A 27,153-nucleotide genomic window follows, 5' to 3' on the forward strand; every position below is an offset into this window, starting at 1 on the left:
TTCACATCAAACCACTCTGAATTACTTTGTTTACATCTCAACAGTTGCTTTATGCCAAAATGTTATAACACACCCACACACACACACATACTTCCAAGATCAGCACGTATAGGCTTTGTTAAAATCCAGCTGTAGTTAATACCAACATATCTTCAGTATGTTAATCAAACAGCCCCCTTGGTTAGTTTTTGTGAGTGTATGTGCACTGTAGACCACACACAGCCATTGTTCTACTCTCTGCCATTCATTAGAAGCTTCCTTCACTTGCATCTAATCAGTCAGTATACTGTCCATTCAGCATTGGCCTAATGAACATGCATTGATCTTCTGAACTGCTTGTGGGTTTTACACCATCTTTCCTGCTTTCTGCGGCCTATATGGAACTGCTGACCTCATCTAATTGACACTGTTTACAGAGCGAATGGCCTCCCTGGCCCCGTCATTAGCACAAATGAAAAGCATCAAGGGTAATAGAGGGACTCCAGAATCAGCAGGAACTCAGCCTCGATCTCGTGTCTCTGTACAGCTTCTGAAAGCTCTCGCTCTGTTGTGCAATGACCGTTTGTCCGATGTCTCCGGGGCACTGCTGGAAGATGAATCTGCTGTTTAAAGGGGATTCCACAGATGTTTCAAAATCTCTGCGTAATTTAATCACTGAGATGTAAAAAAAGTCATTTATAGTGGTTAGATGTTAAATGGTGCACTCAAATTTCTGTACAGTGGAGGTGATAGGAACCAGGGATTGGATTGTCTACATGGTAAATATTATAAAATAAATATGAAATATAGAAACATTTTATACAGTATTCAAATGACCAGTGAATCTACAGTTTACAGTGTTAATAATGGCAAAATAGTGGTGGCACTATTGTATAACATCCTGCGTGTATCTCTCTACTGTGTGTAGGATTTTTAGAACTCTAAACTATCATGAAACAATGTCTCAGGCATTATACTGTGTATTTATACTTATTTCATGTCACAACTTTCTGTGAGGGAGCTTTTACATGCATTAAAATCTCAAGATATCTGGTTCCTATCAACACCACTGTGAACAATTCTGACTCAGTAAGTTTGACTCCAACAAAACATTTTACATGTGTGAGCTATGTTCTAGCTAATGTACTAGAATAGACTAAAAAAATGAAAATGGAGACTTTGCTCTGCTCTAAGCTTTAGCTCAGCTATAGTCACTTTTCACGTATCTCCAGCAGAATATTTTCTTGTAAAATGTCTCCCAATGTTCAATTGTTACAAGACTAAAGTTCCCATTCGCCAGCTTCTTGTTCAAATTTTCCCGTTACACCTTAAATGCTGAATGTAACTGCTGCACCGTTCAAGGTGAAACGGAACAATTCAGACTTCAGCTTCATGACTTTTCAGTGTTTGACAGCTCCTCGTTGCAGATTAAACATATCAGGAAAACAGCTAACCTTCTATTTCTGTCATTTCTCATTTTTGTCATACTTTTGAAACACCAGCTGCCTTTACATTGTATAAGTTTCAGGATGAATGGACCAATAAAAACAGTCCAAACGTACTTTTTTCCAACACTTTTATTACTAAAAGGAGTTAAAAATTAGAAGCTGTATAATAACATGTGATCTCACATTTCACTGAGGAATCAGGGGTTTCTGCCAGGGCAAATCAGTCCTGCTGAGTCAACTGTGGCCTGCAGGCCCCCTTTGGGCAGACAAACCATCCTTTATTCTTTGGCCATATTTTTCTTAGATTTCGACATTGAAACAAGTAGAGACTCAAATACACATACACATAAACACACACACACACACACACACACACATGCATACATCTTCTAAGCCGCTTCTCCTTCTGGGTCGGTGGGGTACTGAAGCCTATCCCAGCTGTCCAGACTCAAATGCAAAATGTAAATTTATTGCAGATCTAATTAATTATGTAATTACATTTGATCAGTTTGTCATTGCATTTTTACTTGAAACAAGCTCCCAAACTCAGTGGTCCTTTTGCATTTTGCAGTTAATGGGGGACTCCTGTTTGATCATGGCTTGTGATTGGTAAAATATCACATGTGGATGGCTTTGTTCTTTGCACAGCGCAAATGCTCTGCACATAATACATAAGACTGCAAAGTTCAAAAAGATGTTGCATCCAGCACAGCATGTATTTCATCATCCGCATTCAAACATGGAAATGTTTTATTCACTAATCGCTGCTCTATATGAAGTTAAAGGCAATGAGGTTTGACATGGATAGTGATTGAAGTCTCCCACTGTTCTTGTTGTTTCGTCTAGTGTCTGAAAACACTGCCGTCGCGTGAAAAAGCAATACGAAAATCTGTGCACATGAAAGCGAAATTCTTCTCGTTTGATCTCATTTATATGTAAAAGCATGAATGTCTCCACAAAGTAATTTAGTGTAGTTCACGGCACTCAGTAATATGAGTCATGTAGTGAAGTGGTTCAGCATGAGAGGAACCCTCACCACAGCGAGAATGACAACACGGATTCAGAGCACTCTTCCAAATGTCACACTTTATAGACTCTTCAGCATGTCACGTTGATTGAAGCAATTTTCCTTTCACTTCTTTGTAATATTGCAAGTTATTTTCTGCCACTATTTTGCCAGATGAAGAGTTCTTCAGCATTAATATGTAATGGTTTAATATGACATTTCACCAGTTCTTAGCTATTGCTATTAAAGTCCGTTCAAAAGACCTGTTATTTATAGTATGTAAAGATCCAGAAAGCCAACTGACAGGACGAGAGGCTAGAAAATCATGGCAAAATGCATACTTTATAGGAGAGGGCAAAAATGTTCTTTACTTTTAATGCAAGGTAATGTAAAGAGATTGCATTCAAACCTATTCATCATCAGCTGTTGTGCGCAAATGATGTAGAAAAATAATAATCTAAAAACTTTCTAAGATACTTTTTTTGGACACATGATGTAGTGCAATATGAATGATGATATTCATATCTGCTTTATTTTCGCCAACATTATTTACATTCATTAAATCATGTCAATGTGTTTACTAGTCAAAACGTCCTCAGAGCTGTGACTGGTCAGGATGATCACTATTAAGTGCCATCAAGTCAATTCTGACTCCTAGTGACCATATAGAAGTGTTTCTCCAGAATGTCCAGTGTTCTGTTTGGGTCTTTATGTTTCTCAATGGCTGGTTCATGATTCCTCTGATTGTAACCGTCCATCTTGTAGCTTGTTGTCTTCGTCCTCTTTTGTCCACACATTATAGTCTGTTCCAATGAATTGTTTTTTCTCAGAATGTGTCTAAAATAAGAGCCTCAGTCTGGTTATCTGAGCTGAGAGTGAGAGGTGAGGCTTGATTTGGTCGAGAATCCATCTATCTACCAACAAGTTCAAAGGCATTTATATTTTTACTGTCACGCTCGTTTATTGTCCAGCTTTGAACTACAGAGAAGATGACAGCCTGGACAGTTCTGCTATTTGCTGTAACAGCAGCATTTAGAGGGCTTTTCAAACTACTTCATCCTTGTCCAATAATTGATCTGAGCAGGCAAAAGCTGTCTACCATTTACACAGTTGGTGTTCTTTCCTGTCTTCATGGCCTCAGTTTTCTTCATATTGACATTAAGTCCTATCTTTTCACTCTGTTCTTTAATTTTCATTATAAAATCCTTCAGGTCTTACAGATTTTTGGCTCTGAGTGTTGTATCATCTGCATATTGAAGGTTATTGATGTGCCTTTCCCCAATCTTTTATATATATTTATATATATATATTTTTATATATATATATATATATATGTATATATACACACACACCGATCAGGCATAACACTATGACCACCTCCTTGTTTCTATGCTCATTGTCCATTTTATCAGCTCTACTTACTGTATAGGTGCACTTTGTAGTTCTACAATTACAGACTGTAGCCCATCTGTTTCTCTGCATACTTTGTTAGCCCCCTTTTACCCTGTTCTTCAGTGGTCAGGACCCCCATGGACCTTCACAAAGCAGGTATTATTTAGGTGGTGGATCATTCTCAGCACTGCAGTAACACTGACGTGTTGATAGCGCGTTAGTGTGTGTTGTGCTGGTATGAGCGGATCAGACACAGCAGTGCTGTTGGAGTTTTTAAGCATTGTGTCCACTCACTGTCCACTCTATTAGATGCACCTTTTGTAAAGCCAGAGACAATAGGTCATCTCTTGCTGTTCTGTATGAGCTAATCATCCTCTAGTCCTTCATTGGTGGTCACAAGACGCTGCCCACAGGACGCTGTTGGCTAGATATTTTTGGTTGGTTCACTATACTTAGTCCAGCAGTGACACTGAGGTGTTTAAACACTTGTTTCACATGAATGAAATATATGATATCAGTGCAGTAATATTTCAGTATAATATATTTTATTGATGTGGGTCTGATGTATGTATTTGTAGCTCAGTAAGTGCCCTTCAGTGGAAAAGCACACATCCTGCCCCCTGTCCCACCCTGCTGCCTGCTCATGATGTTTATGGACTGTGTGTTTCCCCTGGGCTCGTGTCCCTGTTCTCTGTGTTATTACCTAGGCCCGTGGGAGCATCCACTGAGCCAGAGAACACAGAGGCTGGGAGGGGTCCAGGCACGTCCCACCTGAATGTGTAATATCTTTCAGCACAAATAACACTCCACACTGTAATTCAATATACTGACACTTTCAGTGACACAATGTTGACACACTCTTAAAAATGAAGGTCTCAGAAATGGTTTGGATGTACAGTTCTGGTTAAAGCTTTAATTTGCATACAACCTTTATATTGTGTGTAGATTCTTTAATCTTTTAAAAGGTTCTTCATGTTCTTCATGTCACACTCACGGTCATTTTCAACAAAGGGTTATTTGAAGAAAGGTCAATTAAGAAGGTTTTTTAGGAAAACAGAAGTGGTTCTACTGTGATATCGTCTCCCAAGAACCCTTTGTGGCACATTTATTCTTTACCATCGACATGAATTTTTCTTCCTTAACATGATGTATTTCGGAGTAAAACAGGATCCACAGGCAGGAAATAAATGTGGGCGAGACATGATTTTATTTCTTAGTTTGATTGGACTGTGAAAAGTGACTGTCAGCAGAATTGATCTGTTTAGTTGAAAAGAAACAGAAAAAAAAGGAAAAATAAAAAAGATTTTGACAAAATTTAAGTGCTAGGCTAGCCTTTTAGCATCCATTTTGCTATACAAAACACATTCAGTGATGTTGAGGTCTGGACTTTGAGATGGTCAGGTTCTGCCATTTTGTTGTGTGATCTGCAATTTTCCTTTGCCTACTGGGTCTTCCAGGTGGTTGCTATGAATTCCATTTAGTTCCAGTTTAGTTTGACAAAAAGCTGTCATTTAAAAAATGACTCTGGAAACACTATAATGTGCAGTATTTTGTACTTTTGCTACTTTTCCAATTAATAAAGTTGATATACATCCACCTGCAGGGATGGACTGTAATGGATTACAAGTACTCAGAACGTGTTTAGAATACAGTAATTAAGTATCTGTATTCAGTCCAGGTTACAATTTTTGAATTCAGTATTCAGAACATAGCCTGGCATTGCATCAACACAATTATTGCCAAAAGTAAGAAAACTGATAGACAAACTCATCAGTGTAGTATATTTCATTCACATGGAAATGTAGTTTATTAATTGTCAGATGAACTGATGTGTCCTCATTCGAATTTCATCTTTCCTTCAGAATTTCAACCATCGTCTCGCTTATTGCCACAGTTTGTGACAGGCTGTTCTGTCTTGGCTTCATGGCCTGCTTTAGACTGAGCTGAATGGCAGCTATTCCACTGCACCGTACTGGTGAAGTGTGAGTAACCAGAGGTCAGACAAATGTACTCTGTAGCCTGTATGACTGGATAGTCAGTGGCAGTGGCTCAGTATATGACCAGTGGACTGTCCAGGACAATAAAGTCTCTGTATGTAGAGAGATGAATAGTCTTTCAGTGCTAAATTTCTAGGTGTGAGGAGCAGCAGTGGGTTTAGTTTAGTGGGTTAGAACACCCCCCCCATACCTCCTTTATGACAGGCCACCATTCTGGTGGCTCAGGAAAAGAACCAGACATGATGTCCAGCAGAATATAACATTCTGTGTGTCACAAGGCAGAAGTATAATAAGCACAAATAACTAAAATGAATAAATAGATGTGGTTGGTGATTGGATGGATGAAAAAGATCATACAGTTTGGCCTTTATATGCACTCATCATCCACTTTATTAGAATCCCCTACCTGAAATGTCCACTCAGTTGCCACTTTAGGTCCACTGAGATGCTCCTACCTTATAAGTAGTTATGAAAGTTTTCAGTACTGTTTACCTGATGGGGCAGTTTTGGGGCCCACCAGGTCTTCCAGGTAGTTGTTATGAATCCCATTTTCTCTGTAGTATCTAAGCGTTTTTCGAAATCCAGTTTTGAAACTTCTTCCTTCATTACACACATGATTATCTTCTATCTAATCTCAGCAGCAATATCTGAATAAATAACTTGTACATAATGGACATTTCAACTGGAAATGAGAGAAATTATGCTGGAATGAGTATATCAGGTGGTCAAGAGTAGCTCTGTGGTCAGAAACTGACCACTGATGGAGGGCTAGAGGACTGCAATTTGTGCTCCATAGTCTCTAACTGTACACAAGCAAGGTGGAGCTACAACATAGGCTCTCAAAGTGGCCAGTGAGTCTGCCATTAGTTTGACTGTAGCGTGGGGGTTGTTAAGAGGATGTAAGGTTCACTGACAAAGTCCTATCTCTGGCATTTCCTTTTTGCCTGATAACCTTTCACTTAAACATGAGGGTGACCGTGCTGACCAAGGTTCTGCTTCACTCCTGCTCCTGCTGAAGTATGAATGGAATTTGCCTACTCAGGCTTTCTCAATCCTGAAGTCATGAACCCATTTCACTACACAAATGTGACTCATTCCTGTCAAAAGCCTGGCTCCAGCCCAAGAACATTACTTCCCTACAGAGGGATAACTGGAGCTCTGAATCCCTGCACTATATCACTGTGAGAGGTCAGCGTGTAGGTCTGACCGTGATATGCATTTTTGAAATAATAGCATTGAGTTTTTTGGCACTGGTCTATTTTTATGATGATTAATGGATACATCTGGACCAGAGAATCTGCAAAGAGGAAAGACAGCAAAGGTGCAGTTTGTCTTTTTACACCTCAAATGGCGATTCCAACCATTTTTCAAATACGTCTGCATAGTTAGTTGATGTAAACAAAGTTGTTTGGAGTGGTTTGATGTCAAATGCTCCATTTTAGAGAAACTTACCAACTCAAAATTGTTCGCAGTGGTGGTGATAGGAACCAGACATCTGCCTAAAAGCACCCTCACAGAGAGTTGTTATGCTGTCTGATGCCTGATTGCCTGTTTGGAGCCTGTTTAACCCCTTCATTTTCCAGGCTTATTACATACTAAGGCTAATTGTCCAGTAACTACAGGGACTTCAGTACAAACTAATGCAGCTTTTCTGAGGTTAAAGTTAAAACTTTGGGCCCGCCGGCAGGCCCATGGCTTGGTAAGGGGTTGGGTTCATCACCATTTTATCATCAAGGACAGTACACATAACAGCTGAACCAGATATGGTGAAGTAATGTCTTTAATGCCTCTGGCTTGCCCACCGGGGGGTTTCTGTACATTCTTAGAGTTCTCTTGAAACTTTTTCTTTTTTGAAACTCTGTAAAGCTGCTTTGTGACAACATCCGTTGTAAAAAAGCGCTATACAAATAAATTTGATTTGATTTGATTTGATTTAATCAGTGTTAAACCCCTCTTGATTACTACTGAACGTATTAATTAAGCAGAAATTTAATGTCATAGTAATGAAGTGTCACCTCTTCATCTCTGACATTTTGCTGATTGTTGTTAATCAGATTTTGCTGTTTTGGGGGAAAGAGATGCTGAGCACCATCAAGGCAGGATTTCCTTCAACAAATGTTTTAAAGGCTGACGCTGCAGTTTCTCCAAAAACATTACAGGTTTTTTTTGAGTAGGCAAATCTGCACTGTACCAAAATTGTAGGAAAGTGTGGTCATGTGAAAAAAGGAACTACTTCAGCAGAATTAGGAGTTGACTGTCCGGCTTTGCCCTTGAGTAGCTGTTTTGAGGTTTCTGAGGTTGAATGGTGTCTTAAAGGTGACGGAAATGTTATATGCACTGTCTTGGACAGTCTTACTGCACAGCAGGGGCTGAAGGAGGTTTAAGACTCTGGATCAATTTTCTCTGAAATTCATGTGGTTACAGCAGAAGCGACATTGAGGTCATATCTTTCCACTGGTTTAGGCCAGTACTGTACATGCAGTGCATATGGAGGTTGACTGTCTTCTCTCATTAAATAGAAAAGTAGTTTTTTCTTTTTTCTTGACTCAACATATCACTTGCCATGCTATCACTTGCTATTTTATTCAATATTATATTCAACTTCAAATATTATGAATTGTACATCTATTATTTTCAATATTTCATAGAAAATAAATGATAATACAGTATAATTTAATAATATAACATATAGTTTAGAGTAATGTATTATATGCCATGAGATTTAATCTCCATTTTATAAATATGAGGCAATTATCGATATTCAATTTATTTTCATTTCATTCTGGATATTAATTTCATTAGTAATTTATTCTGGATCTTCTGATATTAATTTTATAGCTTCACTCTGTTTGTTAATTTCAGTATCTTTTTATTGGAGCCTTGTTCTAGACCTTATTTTTTTATATCTTTATTCTAGACATTAATTTTATTTAGATTTTACTAAAACTTCATTCAGAACATTGATTTTAACATAACTTCATTCTTGATATTAATGTTACTATAATATAATTTGAAATATTCATTTTTAATAATCCTATTGTAACTTTGTTCTAGATCTTCATTTTATCTTCATTCTAGATGTTAATTTTATTTAGATTTTATCATAACTTTATTTTTATATAAGAACTGTATCATACTGGATATACTAGATACTGGATATTTTACAATTTTACAATTTTCTACTTGAAATTTATTTTTATTTTTTATTCACAATTCTAATTTTATAACTTCATACAGGATGTTAATGTTGCTATACTTCATTAATAACATTAATTCTATTGTAATTTCCTGCTGGATATTAAGTTTACTTTGTTATTCTCAATACAAATTTTATTATATTTTATTTTATTGTTTTATTATTTATTATAACTTCCTACCAGATATGATTGTCACTATAACTCATTATTAATATACATTTTATTGTAATTTCATATTGGATATTAATTTTACTGTAAATGTTCATTATCATTTCATGCTGGATATTAATTTCATATTTCATGTTCATATTAAATTCATTCAGCTTTCTATAAATTACCTGAGATCTTTGAAGTTAAAGAGGAATTTGTTTAAAACAGATTGAGTTGTGTAGTATATTAGCATCATTTTATATATGCATTTGCAGATAAATGATAATAATAATCTTTTGAACTTTAGTGTACAGCTAGCCTCCAAACGCTGACGTAGAACCATTCTTCTGTCTAGACCATAACTATGTTTCCAACAGTACAGTATTTCATTTTGACTCATAGTCTCAGCAGGACTGCAGTGTCTGTTTGTCAGAGATGGAAAATGTGGTGGGGTAAGAGTGGCTGAAGCCAACGTCAACACAAAACCACACTGCCGGCTCATTCAGCAGCACAGGGAGGCGTTCAGTTGCTCTCAGTAGCCTCAGTGTCAGGCAGCAGTGAGAGGTGAGAATGCCACAGGCCTGCAGTGGGCAGAGCAGAGGGAGGCGGCTTTGGTCATTCACTGCCACTACAGCTCAGTGCTAACAGCCGAGGGACGGGAAGGGAAAACTGTGGATGTGATCATCTGCTGTTAGACTAGGTGAGTGAGAAGATAAATGATACTCAAGCTCTTGTTTGGTCATAAAAACAATGTTAGCTCCAGCCTGGTTCTAGTGGACAGTTGTGATTTAAGCAAGTGGGTATTCACTTTGAATTTACTTGATTGGAATAGTTTGTTTTATGTTACATAGTGTTGTGGTTTTTCTGGCTGAGCCACAAATACTGCTTTGTGTAGATGCGTTGAGATGAAATGTAATATTTCATTCAAATATTGTTGTTCCATGCTATTACAGTTTGTTTAAGTCTAAGAAAACTGAGGGCAGTGTAAATTCATCCCGATTAAGTTCCATAGGCAGTATTACTGCTCAACAGGAATGCAAAGAAACTTGAGAGTCCAGCCGCAAACAGCGCAATTCTTATGTTACTTTAGGTCATCGTAATATAATAACATGGGCTTTTCCGTTTCGTCCCCCTCTCCGTTATGAAATCCTGGAAAAAATCCTATAAAATATCCTGTAAGGGAATCCATTTCATGGTATTTATTACAGTTAATTTAGGTAGTTTCCAACAGGAAAAACACCAATGTGGAGCTTGTTTATACATTAGCTTTCAGTGAACTCCCACTATAGTGATTTAATGTCCTTGGCTGGCAGTTGGAGATTTTGAGATGCATTTCTTGAAGTTTCACTTGTTTATTGTTCACATGGTCTGCTTGTTAGCTTGTTAGCAGTGCAGTAGCTATAACTCCTATAGCTGCTTCATGCTTGGTGCAGCCCTAGAACATGAGTGTACACTAAAAACACTGACTAGCAAAAAGAAGTACACTCTTTTACCTTCACATTCCTTTGTTTGAAGTTTTCTGGAGCTGCTTACTTAGTAACCTTGAAGCGTAACAGCTGTGTGTGAGAAGAATTTAGCCTGAATTCCAGTAGCCATGACATCCAGGCCCTGGTGTAACCCTTTGACCCCTTTGGGATGTATTTAAATCTGTAATGCTGCTCTGTGCCTCCATTTGTCCAGATAGAGTGCTAAAACATAACATCTACCATATTTCTTTTAACATTTCCTTCTTTTCTAAGGCTGTATTGCTAGCTGCTAACACAACATTGGTGAGTCTTTCTATGAGATTGTTGCCAAATGATTAGCTTTTTTTTCATGTCAAGAAATCATTTTTTTGTCCTCCATAGTTACACATTGCTTTTACCTGAAAACAGACCTCATAACCATTTTTATATTTCTGTTCTAAGTAACAGTGGGATTTATAGCCTCATATAGCATCACAGAACACTGGAGAGACATGTTAAGAAATATTTCAGGCTAAACTGGCTGCTTGTTCTTAGCTCTTAGCTATTCTATCATCAGTTCTACAGTAACATTTTCTACAGTTTGTCTGTAAGTATTGCAAAAAATAATGAAAAGGTATGTTTACTGTGTATTTTGTGTGACGGATTGGGATAATATAGTTAGCAATAAGTAACCCTTACTAACTAAACCTGCTTAAAAATGGCAATAAAGCATACTATATAACGCACTGCAGAGTTAGTGGCCAAGTAAGGATGTCCTGTAGTGTCTCACAGTATTTGAAGTTTTATGAACGTGTTTTAAAGTATCTGCATCCACTTAAATGCCTTAATACAGTGTATATGATTATATTTCTTAGCTGTGGGTGAGACTGCCCCCTAGTGCACCAGTTTAAAGATGTGTCTGCACACCCTGTCTAATTTTGAAAGTGCAGATTAGCAGATGCAAAAAGCACTTTACACTGCAAAATACACTATAATGAGAAATTATGTAAAGGACAAGCCTGGCAGTGTGCCAGAACGGGAGGGGTGGATATTGTCTCTCTCACTTCGTTGCTCTCACTAACACTGACTGCACATATTTGCCCATTTCATTTCAGTTCAGACTTGCTGAGCACTTTATATTCCATGGTAATTTTTATGTATTTTTCCTCTCAAATTTGTTGCAATTGGAAAATGCCACTGTTTCTTACTGCACATTCAAATCACCCTCCCAGTACAGATATTATGTTCACTCAATGAAAAAATGATAATTTCATTTTCTTGTTTACTGACTATCCAGGCTACAGTGAACAAACTGAATATTTGACAAGATTGTATTTATTTGCGTTTAACATTGAATTTAACATTGGAAAAATGTTTAACATTTGAGTTTAACAATGGGAAAACTTATAAAATGTGACGTATTGTTTGCACAGGCCACATTTTCTGTTTTAGTATTTTTTCCCAATATGTTCAATTCAGCAAATAAGCAGTGCAGAATTGTGTTCTCTGTAGAGAGTCAACAAAACATATACAGCCATAGGTTTGGACGCTCCATGTTTTTGTTAATTTACTAAGTGAATAAATAAGGACATTCTCTACAGAGAACACTGTATTTATTTACACTGTACTTACTGTTTGTCTGCTGAGTTTAACATATTGAGGAAAAAATGGACCTCAGTGTGAATGACCCCCTCCTCAACTCTCCAATACTCGCTACACTGATGTGCCACAGAGTGGACCCAGTGATGGAGTGTTTATGGTAAACCTGACAGCCGAATAGTGTTGCAGCCTGTAGTCTTGCAAAGTAGTCACATAGTAAACACTGCAGGTGGTAATTCAGGTTCATTTTGTTCATCGTAGTTGACATTGAGAGCTGGAACATGGACTGCAGTATTCTCAGTACGTCAGCAGATGGAGTTGCGCACGCCTTCTGCCGTGTGTGTGTCCTAGTGCTGTTTGGAATGCTGTGTCATGTGCTTCTGCTGCGCTGTGTTTATTTTTTCTCTCCATGGCCACACAAGGCCGCTGGGTATTCCTAGCTTGCTATTGAGTAACTGACTTATGACTCATGTTCTATTTGCCTTTTAGACATAAACTCTGCATGATCCTGAGATTAAAGGCAGTTTATTTTGTCGAGCTATTGTAACTCCTTATGTCACGCAGCTAATTGTTTTGTTCAAAGCAGAAATGCCAGTTTTGAATGTGTATGTGTTCCCATGTGTGTCCTTTTTATTAAGCACAGGTAGGCAGCCAATAAGTCAGGGTTCCCATGAAAATTCAGTTTAAACATACTGTATGTGCTGATGTTAAATATTCTATTCCGAAATATGTATGGACCATTCTATTCTTGGTTGACTTTAGCAAATGTTTCAGTAGTGACTGTTTCAGTAGTAAATACTTGAGCTAATTTTGAGCAAAATTTTAAAAATGCTAGCCAGCACATGACACAGCTTTAAACAGCTGTAAAAACATAAAATCATAAAATTTGTTCATTAACACACAAACAGTTTACTTAACTAGCAATGACAATTCTTAATGCTAAACACTGAATTTCAGGCTTTGGGACACATTTACTTCAAAACGAAGGGATCTAACTGCTCACCACGTGGCCATGAGGGACAGGGATGCAGACTCACTCCCTGCTCTAAAACGCAGGGCCGTGGCTAAATTAAGACCCTTTGTGTTTTGGTAGTGGGACAGAACTTTCTGAATAAAGTTTTTTTGTTTTTTTTTAAATTAAACTCATGATAAATCTAAATCTTTCAACTTCACTTCAAAATCAAATTGATCTTAAAAAATAGACATTATTTTCACAAGTGTTAGGGGTTTAGGACAGACACCTCCTAATAGACATCATGATTTTGTGTGTAGGTAGCTTAGTATAATCTCTATTATTAGTATATGTTTAAATTGATGATAACATACAAATGATCTAAACCCATTATCTTTTGTGGAGGGGGTGTTGGAATCTATCCCAACAGTCATTGGGCATAAGGCAGAAAGGAAACACCCTGAAAAGGTCACCAGTCAATCACAGCCAATCACACACAGCCCTATATAATCACACAAACCTAGGTGCAATTTAGCATCTCCAGTTGGTCTGACTGCATGTCTTTAGATGCAAACTCTGCACAGAAAGGACCCTGGTTACCTGGCCAGGGAATCAAACCCAGGGCCTTTCTGCTGTGAGGCAACAGCACTAATCACTGATCATCACCCTGATCACAATGCTTGTAAATATCAAAGATCTGAACACTCCACTGTTTTTAAAAATAGCTGTTATTTGTAATTGCAGAGATAATTTCAGTGCAGCCCCCTGCCTAGTCATGGTTATGATGGACTATTCTGGGGTGCTGTGTGAGGTTCTTGTGAATGATTTTCTAGGTGTTGAGAGGGACCATCAAATAAAATCATCCAGGTTAGACAGTGAGATGCAAAATACAAAGAGATAAGCAAAGCTAACTTTGTTTTTTCAGTCAGAAGAGAGTGCTGCACAGGCTCAGCAGACAGTACATAATGCTATTGTTAATGTTCGTATAGATAACTGCAGTGTTGCTGTAATTACTCCAAAAAATAATCCATCACAAATGATTAAGTACTTGTCTCAAAATGTAATTAAATTACATCTTATCATCTCCATAATCATTACTTCTACATTACTCTGTACCAAATCACCTCATTACACTAGCAGAAAACAGGTAATATTTTCTGCCAATTTGGAGAGACATATTGACTTAAAAAATTCATTAAGTCAGAAAATATCTAGAAATAAATAAAATAATTGTCTAGTATTCTTACAACAGTTACAGCAATGAAGAATTAGATATATCGACTAGACTAAGACCAAATAATCATTTTTACAGTGTAGATGGTTGCGCCACTCAGGAGCCCAGAGCTTCAGCTAATTTAAAAATGTGCATCCTAGGGTCTCCATTCTCTTCCATTTCATCTTTTACTCAGAGCCCCAGAATCACTAAATCCATACTTGTATGTTCCTTGCCACCCTTTTATGTTCTTTGCTAGCTGTCTTTTAGGCCTAAGATGAAGTTGATGTTGTCTCTGAATGTCAAAACTTGAAAAAACCTGAAGCAATGCAGTACAGTATGATGACTTCTTTGTCAAAATGGCACTAATTAGGTAAAATTTTGTTACGTCACTTTAGATGATGTGTTTTTTGTGCATCAATGTTCCTAGAGGCCGTGTGATTGGGTTCTTTTGTATTTATTTGGAGATGTTTCTTCAAAGCATGTGCTGACCCTTGGTGACTCGGTGAACTCTGCTTTGACCCTGAGCCAAGCACTGATATATGATACATGACAGTGGTGTGGAGTAAACTCAGGACCCGATGTCCTGAGCCTTTAGCCAGTTTCAGGCACAAATCAGATACATTCTGCTTGCGTGTTATGTGTAAAACTGGCGCCTGCACATACAGCTTATGGCCCAGCTGCATAGAAACGTAAAATGTGCTTCTCTTCCAGGGTGGCAAGATTGTTTCTGTACTTTCCAATCTAAAATCTTTCAAAACTTGTCAAAATGCACAAAAAGCTGGCAAAAACTACCAAAGTATCATAAACAGTTGTGTCAGCATTTTAACCATAATACTAAATATTATATAATAAATATCGCTTAAACCAGCATGACATCAATAATAAACTGCTGCGTACAATAACCTTCAAACATTTGCAAACAGTTAAGTTGTTGCTAGATAGCCCTTATGGTCTTTTTGTTTATTAAATCACAGTTCAACATAAAATGTATGTTTCGAAGTGTTGAAAATTCATTGGATGTGGGGTATAAGTTGGATAAGTTAGGTCAGTTCCATTTCAGCTGCATTATTAAGCAACAGAATTTATTTATTTTATATTCTTTTTTTTAAACCCATCAAATTCATGAGGAACAAACTCAAATTCTGTCTACCCACCTAAGGCCTTTTTTCCCTGCCCTATTCAAACAAACTGCCCAATCTGGTCACAATGTTCTTGTGCAAAACGTGGGAGAATTTCACAAAAAGCGGGTGGGGATGTTACATGTGCAGCTAATTATTTATTCCACTAGATTTACTGCAGTTAGACCAACTCTGGGCCACTGCATCAATTTGCCTCTGCTTTTTAAAACAAGGGGTATATTTGGGTACATTAGGATCTCCTCAAAAGGAGACTTCCTTTAATAATGGCAGCAGGCCGTAAACTGTTAGCACAAGCTTAAAACATGTACTGAAATAATATTTGCCAACAGAATCAGAGTGTAATAAAAATGCGCTGCAAAACATGCTGTGATATGATGTGTTATTTCACTGCACCTTTTAAACGCTGCACCTCACAAGCAAGTAGTTATGTTTAAGCAGGTTGTGTTTAAATGAACGTTAAAATTAGATGCGTCTTGTGGTGCATATCGGGCGCTCATGAATAAACAGGACGGACATTTATTCACACGTTAGTAACATAAAACTAACGTTGGCTGCACTGTTCTGTGTGAGCATCTTTGCTGATAGAACATTCACTCCAGAGGAATCAAACTTAGTTAATCATCTCTCATTGTCTTGTGACAGCACATTTCTTCCCTTGTATTTCTCTCGCTCACTCTGTTCCACAGATTGGGATGAAGACGAGGTAGATAATTCACTCCAAATGAATTGCACTACTTTCGTTCTTATCAGAAATGAAGATGTTGCACAGGATGCCCCTTGCAATATAACGACTTTCATTAGTGTGTGGGTAATGCTCATTTTAGTGGGTAACACTTTTATGGTGGCTAGTAGGAATTGTGTATGACGTTATGTCTTTATTAGGCTTTATTGTTCAAAAAAGTTTCTGTTAGCTGCCCTTCAGCCCTTCATTAATGATCATTGATGGTTAATTTTTGCGTTTGTGGGTGTCATAAAGTGGCGAGGTAAGAGAGGTGTTCTCATGTTTCTAACAATGTACACTTGTTACTTAAAAAAATGCTTTGCAATTGCAAATACTGAGGTGATAATAAACAAATGTCAGGGACCACATAGCATGATGCTAACTGCTCTGCTAAAATAAAAACAGCCAGCATGCATTCCCTGTTGGTCTAAGCTGGTTTAGCTGGTCACCCAGCGTGGTCATGCTGATCGACAAGCGTGCCATCATCCAAAACATGCCATATACTGGCTTTGCTGGTGAGCAGGCATGCTGGTCTATGCTGGTTCTTATAGCATATATAAGATAATTTTCTATAGCTCATGCTGAGCAAGTGCATCCATTAGAACTGTGGAGTGAAGACTGAAAGTGATTTCATGCGGATGTGATGCATTGCCTGAGGGGAAGTTGTGGACAGAGTTTTTGTGATCTTTGATCTTCAGTTGTCTCCTGAAGGTCCTGGAGGCAAACACATCTGTTCCAACTTTCCCCTCACCATCAGAGGCACATCCTCTAATTACTGTCACTTCCTGTTCATCCTTACAAACCCTCTCGAGTTCAATTGACAACAGCGAAACACTCGACGGTTCTTAGGAACTCACTGAAAGCCGGTCCTTTTCAGCTCCTGCCTTTTAACGCCCCCCATCCAGGACATTCCATCTCCTCCTACTTTCCTTCCAAAGAATGCTGTTGTATCTACGCATGACATCACTACTCTTAATCGCTTCCAGTCCAAACTGCCACATGTTACACTCTCTTTGTTGCTTTCTGTTTGTCTCGGTACGTCTGCTTTCCAGCAAAAGCAAAGGCGGGAAACGGCGCATGACATCACCGGGTGATGGCTGATGTTTAGGCTGCTCTGCTTGGCCCAGAGAGCATAAAGCTATAGTTGATGAGGGTCTGCAAGCTTTTTTTCTCCACTTTTTTTCGAACCTGCTGGTTTGCATTAACACATTCAACCCTCTCTTGTGGACGAGGGCCCCCTCTTTTTCATTTCATTTTTCTTCTCTTTGTTTTTGTAAGGCCAGGAGGCAGCTAGAGGCCCGGCATGAGCTGCTGGAAAATCTCCACTTGCATTCCTGCTAAAAACTTGAGGCTGCAGTTGTTCAAAATGAACTGCAGTAGTGAAGCTTAGATGATGCAGGAGAAATGGATGGCTTAATATGTAGCTGCTTTGAGATTTTAGTTTTATCACAGGCACGTGTGCTGGACCGAAATGGAGATTTTTATGCACACTCTGAGACTCAGGGACTGTCCAGTTAGAGTCCTCGCCCATGACATTATCACTTGGCTAGAGCCAAAACTGTTTTTTTTTTTTTAGCTACAGCTTGAGAAAATAGTTGCTTGGAAGAAGTCAGGCAACAAACAGTGTTACAGTTTACGACTGCATGATGTGGATAAAAAAGGAAAGAATTTTAATGATACCAACCCCTTTTATTTTATTAGTTCCAGACTTATTACATCCTGAAGTTTATTATCTGGTAACTATATGGAAAGCAATGCAAACTAAATTAGTTTTTTTAAGATATAGAACTGAGGAATGCAAACCTGAACCAGCTGGTGGCTCCTGGCCATTTGAGGGGTTAAATAATGCATTGGAGAACCAATAATGTAACGTAAAGATTTTCTTGCATTATTTTGACCAGAAAATATTGACAGGCTTGCTCAGATTTGACAGGGCAGAAATATTCCTTAAGGGTTTGCTGTTAGCACAAATGTTTTTTGTGTGTCTCACTGAAGGAGAGAAAAGTGATATGAACCCACACCAACAGGATCTCATGAATGCCTGTTTTCAGATAGTTTTCTTTTTGGGAGAGTATGAAGTGAAAAACCCAAAAGTACACGAAAGCAAAGTGGCTGCTGCCCTTGAAGTACTGATATGAGATATGCTGATTACAGACCTGAGAAATGTTCACTTAGCTCCTTTAACCCCTTATGGCCAACTCGAAAAACTTTATTTCTTTTTCTTTGTTTTTTGGTTTATTTCTGCCAGTAAATCTGCTCTATTCACCTAATCACCTGATTTCTCAGTGCTGATGCTGCATTCATTTTGAAATGTTAAGAACATGATCAAGGCTGAAAATTGAGAGATGTTTAGTCAGTTTGTGTCACAGACTACCTTTTCGAAGAAAACAAATCAATAGTAACATTTCACACAGTAGTCAGGCTTCATGGAGTCAAGTTCATGGAGTTAGGGATGTGTAAGGGCTGGGTGCTGTGTATAGCCCAATTTTTACAGGTAAAATTCTGCAAAGAATAGCATTTCCTAAAACAAACACCAAATGTTTACAATGTTCAGAGATTTTTTTAATAGTCTACTCTAAATCGCTAAATTCCACAAATTTCTGCATCTGAAATCCATTGTCAAGTCTCAATTCCATGTTTCTCTGTATCATGGAAATCATAGATCCCTAGATTTTAGGCAAATTTGATATATGAATTTTTAAGGTGTTATTTGAAAAAATATTTAAAAATACTCACCCCATGGAAAACTTTTAAAAAAGTATAGAAATCTTGGCTACAGGCTACCACAACGGACAGGTCAGGAGTTATTGACCAAAGACAGTGACGCCTCTTAGCACTGTATTGTATTAAACCACGACCCAGACCAAAACCCCATAGAAAATGACAGGTGGCTGGTGTCTGTCTAAAGTGTTGTAATAAACAGAGAAATCATCTGTTTTCATCTCAACTGACATTACTAGCTTAGCTATACTGTATTTTACCTAATACCCAAACAGTGAGTTTCTGAAGAGTTAAGTAAGGCCACAGATCACCGGACGTGTTGCATCAGGCCACCATGCCCACAAGGAGAGCCCATAAATGCCACATTCAAGTTCATTTTTACACACCATTCGTATAAATTCAATGAAATAAAGCATTGAACACCACTCCTCATAATTGGCATCTATTTACTACCTCTTCACAGAATGGCTGTTTTCCAGCTGAAAGATACAAGCTAAAAAGGCTAGAATATTGGCATTAGCTGAGGTAACGTATCGTTAGCATTTGTCTGTTTACCTAAAAGACTGGCTGCCTTTCTCTGTGTACATTTCAAGCCACATGTGATCTAAAATTCACCAAATGATGTTTTATTCCATTAAGTCTCAACGACTAGAGTGTAAAATGAGTTGAACTTGAAGTTTATTGGTGTTTTTCTGCAATACTTCCAATGTACTGTAGTTGAGCTTTGTACTATCTGCTACCCTCTGCCAGCGCGGTGCAGTACAAAGCTTTAGCTGTTTTCCTTCTGTAGAGAAAACAGATAAAATCTCTGATTGTAAGACATAGACTCTAATGTAAGACATAGACTTTTCACTTCCCTCCAGTGAAGCATAGAGTTCAGACATCTCATGGTTCTAATAAAGATGTGTATGTTTCACATTTAGTATTTGAATATGTGAACATTCTGACTCTTCTCTACTATGCAGGACACAACCCTCCATTACATTAGCTTGTTCTCACACTAAATATTTCTTTGTCACTGTCATGCCTCTCTCTAATTCTCTTGGTTAGCTCTCATAATTCTTGCTATAACAATAATTATGTTGGGGGCCCAATAAGCTATTAAAACAACATTCCAGACAGCTTACAAAGCCAATGACTCATTCTGACACCTGTTATTAATGTGATTTCCTCCATTACTTTGCCTTTAGTATTGCACTCATGCTATTTCATTACCCTAATGCAGCGTATGAAAAGAAAAATGTATGTTTCCAGGATGAAAAGGAAATTAGACAAGCATGAGCACAAACACATTGTTCCATCATTGAGACTTTTCCTGGGTGAAAGTGAATGAAGTAATCAGAAGCAGGCCGTGAACGGTCCCCGTTCTGGGAAGGAGAGCAGAATTGGCATGAGATGAAGGCGATAAATCTCGGAGCAGATTACTCAGAGCTGTGTCACTTCTGCTCTTCGTGTAGAGTGAGTGGAAACCTCATCAGTCAGAGGTATGTATCTGCTCCCTTGATTTAAGGTTCCTGTACCACTACATAATCCTATACCCCACACGTTACTCTGGGAAAGGGGGCCTAAGTGGACTCTAGCCCAAGTGTGATTGTCTAAATCTTCCTCATGCTTGGATGAAATGCGGTTGCTCTGTTTAAGCATTAGTTCCGAGAAAAACTCAAATTTGCACAATTTTTCTATAAACCAAAATGTAGCCAAGATAGAGTAAGAGGAAAAAGGTTTTCATTCATTCTTCCTCAGACCAGAACACATTGTTCCAAAAGTGTCCTGATGGTTCTAAATGCTTTGACTTTCATCTCTATGCTTTATTTTTAGCAACATTTTCCTTGGAATGGAACGGAGAAAACTGGGGTGCTGTTCATTTCATGTTGTTCTCTGTTTAGCTGTTGTTCTCGCTGCTTTTGGGTGGCTTCTCTCTTACCTTCCTTTTTATTAGTTCCATTGGAGTGGTCCATGCTTTTTTCAAGTGCAATGGCCATTTAAATTAAGGAATTAAGACGCTTCTACAATTTATTATCTTTACATCAGGCTTTTGTCTTTTAAGCTGTTTCATATGAGAAACATATTCTCACTGGCCACTTTAACAGAAACATATACACTGTAGCTGATGCATAGTTAGAGTCTGTTGCCATGTACAATGGCCAGTCTGTCCAGGATTATGGTCCTGTGGTGAGAAACTGACCTATGGTAAATGGGATGGGGGTGCTGTGCAGCAACAAATGACCTACAGTCTAGAACTGTATTCCTATATAGTGGACCTACAAGGTTAGTGTTTTCAATAAAGTGGCCAGTGAGTGGAAATGCAAAGTCTGAGTTTCTAATGAAGTGGACAAGGAGTATGCATTTATTACTTTTGCAATGCTTTGCCTAAAAAATGCTAATGTGACAGTGGACAGCTGTGCTTGCCCACTATATCAACAAGAGCATTGTTAAAATAACCTGCGTCCATTCGCCAGCTCGCAGGCATCTGCTGTCATTGTCATCCATATCATCCCGAAGTGCTGAACGTGGCAGATGTTAATATGGACACATTTTCCCTTTTGGCAATCTGTCGTTTGAAGTTTCAGATGCAGCGGGGCTAAAGGAAGCAATCAATTTCTCCACAGGGAGACGAATGTCCAGCCTGCTAATTAGAGGACACGACCAGTTTCATTCTGAGGTGCCCTTGTAAAAAAGTGCACAGCCATCTGGGAATTATTTTCCACTCTTTCTGTCGCCCCAGCCACCATTATTCACCAAACACTCCTGGTTCCAAGGCATTAGGGCCAGTCACACTTCAAACACCACCTCCTTCTCCTTTTCCCAGTCATCACTGGGGCAATTATTCCACAATCCCCTCTCGCAGTCACTGGAGCCTCCAGCATGTCCATTAGTTGCCTAGACTGGAGCTCATGCATGACCACTGAGTTTCTGTGTGGAGATCACTTAAAAAGGTTCAAACGTTTGGAGAGCTCTGAGAGTTCGGAGGCGGAGTGTGACACCGAGTGTGTGTGCGTGTGAGTGTGTGTGTGGTCTAAACAGCCATGGTGTGTTTGGTGTGACTCATAAACAAATAGAGGAGAGAATCAGCACAGAAGAGCTGAGAGAGTTCTACAGTGAGATCTCCGGTCTAGAGCAACCTCGCCATTTATCTCTCTCTCTCTCTTCTCATATTTTCTGTATCTCTCTCTCTCTCTCTCTCTCTCCCTCTCTCTCTCTCTCTCTCTCTCTCTCTCTCTCTCTGTGTCTTTCTCCCTATATTCTTATGTAAATATATCTGTATATCTCTCTCTCTTTCATCTACATATCTCTCTCTATACATATAAATATCTCTGTACTTTTCATTTCTGTATCTTTTTCCCTTTCTCTAGTCTCTCTGTCCTTTTTTTAATAATATTTTTTGTGCTCTGTATCGACAAAAGTTTTCAGACACACCTCTTAATCATTGAATTCAGGTGTTTCATTAAGTTAAGTTGCCTATAAAACCAAGCAACTATCTATGCAGTCAGCCTTTACACACACACAAATGCCACCATTGCAACAAGTCACTTCCTTTACTCCTAGATATTCCACAATCAACTGTGAGTGCCATTACTGAAAAGTGTAAGTGTTTAGGAACCACAGCAACTCAGCCATGAAGTGTCAGACCTATATAGTTGCAGAGCTGAGCGCTGAGGTGCATAGTGTATAAAAGATGCCAATACTCTGCTAACTCAATAAGTCCCGAATCTCCTCTGGCATTAACATCAGTACAAAAACTCGAGAGCTTCATGGCATGGGTTTCAATGGCCGAGAAGCTGAGTGCAAACCTAACATCACCAAGCACGGTGCCAAGCGTCGGATAGAGTGGTGTAAAGCACGCCGCCACTGTATTCTGTGGAGTGATGAATCATGCTTCTCTATCTGTCAGTCTGATGGATGAGTCTGGGTTTGGCAAATGCCAGGAGAATGCTAGCCACCTGACTGCATTGTACCAACTGTAAAGTTTGATGGAGGAGGGATAATGATATGGGGTTGTTTATCAGGGGTTGGCCTAGGCCTCTTCCTTTGAAGGAAAATCTTAATATTCCAGCATGACTGAGCCCCAGTGCACAAAGCCAGGTCTATAAAGCTATAGCTTGGTGAACTTGATTGCCACTCACAGAGCCCTGACCTTAACCCCACTGAACACTTTTGGGATGAGCTACATCAGAGATTGTCAGCCAGGCCCTCTCGTCCAACTTCAGTGGCTGACCTCACAAATGCTATTCTGGATGAATTGACAAAAAATGTCCACAGACACTCCAAAATCATTTAGAAAGCCTCCCTAGAGAGTGTAAGCTGTTATAGCTGCAACGGGGAGGACCAACTCTTTGTTAATGTTTATGCATTTACAATGAGATGTCATTAAAGCTCCTGTAGGTGTAATGTCTAGGTGTCCAAATGCTTTTACCCATGTAATGTATCTCTCTGTATCTCTAGCTGTATCTTTCTCTCTTTTCCTATTTTATTTTCTTTATTAGTGCGTATCTCTCTTTCTCCCTTTACATACATTTAAATATCTCTCCCTCTTTCTGTATCCCTCTATTTGTGTCTCTTTTTCTTTCTCTCTCTTTCTCTTCAACTCTCTTTTGCTCTATGCATGTGTGCATGTTTAAATATACCTCTGTATGTCTCTCTTTCTTAATCTTTCTCTTTCATTTTCGTCTTGTATCTTTGTATCTCTCTCTCTCTCTCTCTCTCTCTCTCTCTCTCTCTCTCTCTCCCTCCCTGTGTGCAGAAGGCTCTATTTTTAGAGGTGCGTCCCCCCACTTGCCGACCCACACTAACATTCCTCTGCTGCTTTTGAAGAGAGCCAGAGGAATCATTCCTCTTGCTCTCTCTCTCTCTCTCTCTCTCTCTCTTTCTCTCTCTCTCTCTCTCTCTCTCTCTCTCTCTCCCTCTTTTGGTCCACCTGCCCTTTCATTTCTTCTCTCTGTCCTTTTGGAAAACTCTCTCTCTTCTCCCATCCCTCTTTCGCTTGGCACTGCCCCCCCCTCTCTCCCCCTCCATCTTTCTCTCTGTATGTCCTTCCATTCACACACAGTACACACCCCCTTTTTTTCTCCCGAGCCCCCACCCCCTCCTTTCGCGCTCACTCCTCGAGAGCAGTGGGCCAGTACAGAGAGAGGGAGAGAGCAAGAGGGAGACAGAGGGGCTCGTCCATTCGCAATGGATTGCTTGAGTTACTGGGCTGCTTTTCCAGCCGGCTGGCCTGGAGAGGGGCTGCGCGGCCACAGGGTGGGCTGATGGTCCATGAGCGTGTGCGTTGTAAAATCAGATATGTGGTGTTTGCAGTGCAACTCGGAGAAGACCCAGTCTCTGCTGGAGCTGGAGCTGGACGGCTGGTAAGGCTGGGCAGTGTGGGCAGTGGATGTGTTTTCAATAATTAGTGGAGTCAGAATGAAGGAGAGGTTACAGTCTGGTTGTTATTTTTTAGTGAATCTTATATATATGAGATGGTGTGCTGCTCTCAAGGGGGCAACTAACATTAGGTGACATCATTGAAATGGCCTTTAAGGTCCACAGCAGATAGTTTCTGTGTAGACAGACATCACAATCATGAAATTGTAAATGATGTTTATTTGCCATGTAAATAATAGTATTTAACAGTTGAGTTGTCTTTTTTTGGTTTATTGTATGCAGCTATTAAAGTACCAGCCTAAAGTGGCCAAATTGGCTGTTTAGTTATCTTGCTCACTGTTGATTCTTCTTACCTCCCAAATGATGACAAACAAAGCTTGATCTCAAAGAGAAAAAAAAACATTACTTACCACCTCCATTTAAAGTTGTTAGTACCAAAACATCAAAAAAAAAAACAGTATTTACTGCTGCCCTCGAAAGATGTTAACAAATATCAAATAAACAAATAGCTGCTGTCGGAACAAAACCTTGTATCTCCATTTTTGTCCATTTTTAATTTTTCGACATAATTTGAAAATGCCTGTTGCCCTTTACATTGTATCAGAATTTTACAATGAATGGACCAAAAGTAACGGCTCAAAATTACTTGGAAAAAAGTCTGGTTCCATTTACTTACATTAAAAGTAAAGGTAGTTACCATTTTGGATATACAAGGTTTTGTTCTGACAACAGCAAAATATTGCTCACTTCTACCCTCTAAAGTAACAGCACCATGTTAGAAGTTCATTTTTGTTGTTTTTGTAAGACTCATGGTATACCCAAGATAAAAGTGCACCCAGTTGCTATTGTGTTTGTTGTGACGTAAACATACCATTGTGAAAAATGGTGGGAAATAATTGTGGTCAGCTCAAATAGTCACGATCAAGCAACTGTGTAATATTTGTGATGTAGTAGTATATTGTATTGCGTTTGTTACAGTTGTTGTAGACAAATAATCACGATGGTCCATGTTATGTTCATTTTTATTAACAATTTTTAAGTAAATTTTTAAGCATTTCCAAAATATTGTAAAGCCCTGTTGCTTACTTGATAATGCATTTTCATATCCTCCTGTAGATGCTTTATAGATGTTTATCTTCCATGTTTATCTTACAATTACATACCTACTAAATGTGCCCTAATTTTCTCGAACCCTGGTCCTAATCCTAATTCTAACCCTAACAATTCCAATATCTGTAGAAAATCTTTAGCACATACAATGGAAGTAAGATGATTACTTGCAATTCTCTTTAATCTCAGGGTCTCTTGGCTTATCTTGGAAGAAATTATGCATACTACTCATTCAGTGTTGCATAAACACTGTCCAAACAGCCAATGTGACATATCCACTCTCAACAAGCATGAATTCAGCCTTGTAAACTAGCTTATTTCCATGGTTTAGCATTGCCCCACCCACACTGGAAAGGACAGTTGGGAATGGCAGGCTGGTGTCTTCCCATTGGCCTTTAACTGCACATGCTTTACATGCTCCCAGTGAAGGACAGACACCAGGTTATCCACATTAGTACACAGATATGGAACATCTGAATTATTAATAAACAAGGACGTGTGACACTTTGTTATCAGACTGACATTCCTAAAAGAGGTTCAGGTGTGGTATGCATGGCTACCTTAAGTTAGGCTTTGCACAAAGAGAGATCTTTGAGAAGAGAGTATGTGGTTTATTCATGAAGGCATCTAAGTGACCACTCTCTGAAACTGGCTGTTGTTTTGTGTGGTCCGTTCCAAGGCTATTAAATATTACATATGTTTCAACCATTCATCATCCTTTTAAGTGCTTGCTGGAGGGAAGAGCTGAACTGTACTCTCTGTTAAATCTTTTCTTTAGCGCAGTAAACTTTTCTCTTAACATGTGTTGCATTTTTATCCAACTCATTTTGGAGTTGCCAGTCCTACAGTACATTTTGTATGTAATAACCTGTCGAACGTCCAAGAAGCTACACCAGAATGCTTTAGTGTGGATGTCCTCCAGACAGAAGCTGTTTTTTAGTCTGCTGTGATATATTGGACTCAACAGTGTCACATTTCAACAGTGCCAGACCAGATCAGGAAACAGCTTGCATAAGGGGATCTCTTCTGCTTCCTTAAGTTCATATGAGCATTACACTGCCTCTCGCATAACAACCGCTCTGCGTCCTCACATGGAAGTCCGGCACCATCGCAGATGACCACTAAACCCAGCTGATCCAAACTGCTCTTGTTAGGAATGATACCTTTTGATGGGGCCGCTACTGATTGCACAACGTCTGGCATTCTCCCATGCCCATCACCATTTGCTTTGCCAATCACTCCAGCTCCTTGCCAGCTACATTACACCATGCTGTCTGTCCCAAGCTGGTCTTGGCTCATATCAGAAAGCAGCGATGTACTATTAGCATTTATGGTTGGATTAGAGCACCAACCATGCAAGTTCCATTCTGTGTTCTAAAGGAGCGTAAACTATCATTTAATATGCTACTTTCCTGGCTATATAGCATTCTGCAACACAGGGCAGTATCTCTCAGCCTCAGAATTCACGGTTATTCACTCTCATAATACAACATCTAACATGCATTATGCGAATATGTCATACAACCATTTGGAATCCCTGAACTGAGTGAGGAAAACACAAAGATGTAATTTCCCACTGTTTCGCCTGCAAACGTGATTAAAGGCTACATTAAACCAATAAGCCACAAGAGGCGTTGCTGTGATTCTATCATGGAACGGGGCAAAGCGAAACAGAGTGCCTAAGAACACCTTTCCAGTGATAAAGTTGCAGTATCGC

General features: G+C 39.0%; 1 protein-coding gene across 6 annotated transcripts in view; it reads left to right on the forward strand.

Annotated features, from left to right (window-relative positions):
* LOC108427785 (IQ motif and SEC7 domain-containing protein 1-like) overlaps nt 1-27,153 on the forward strand; it is a 192,281-nt gene that overhangs the window by 119,850 nt on the left and 45,278 nt on the right. The window contains exon 1 of one of the 6 annotated variants that reach the window (XM_017698262.2): nt 24,023-24,310. The exons of the other annotated variants lie outside the window; for them this stretch is intronic. Coding sequence (XP_017553751.1) covers nt 24,219-24,310 — 92 coding nt within the window. The 5' untranslated portion in view covers nt 24,023-24,218. Of the gene's footprint in view, nt 1-24,022; nt 24,311-27,153 lie in introns of those variants that run through there. 6 annotated transcript variants of the gene reach the window in all.

The sequence above is a fragment of the Pygocentrus nattereri genome, chromosome 9 (genome assembly GCF_015220715.1).
Source record: "Pygocentrus nattereri isolate fPygNat1 chromosome 9, fPygNat1.pri, whole genome shotgun sequence".
NCBI classification, from domain to species: Eukaryota; Metazoa; Chordata; class Actinopteri; order Characiformes; family Serrasalmidae; genus Pygocentrus; species Pygocentrus nattereri.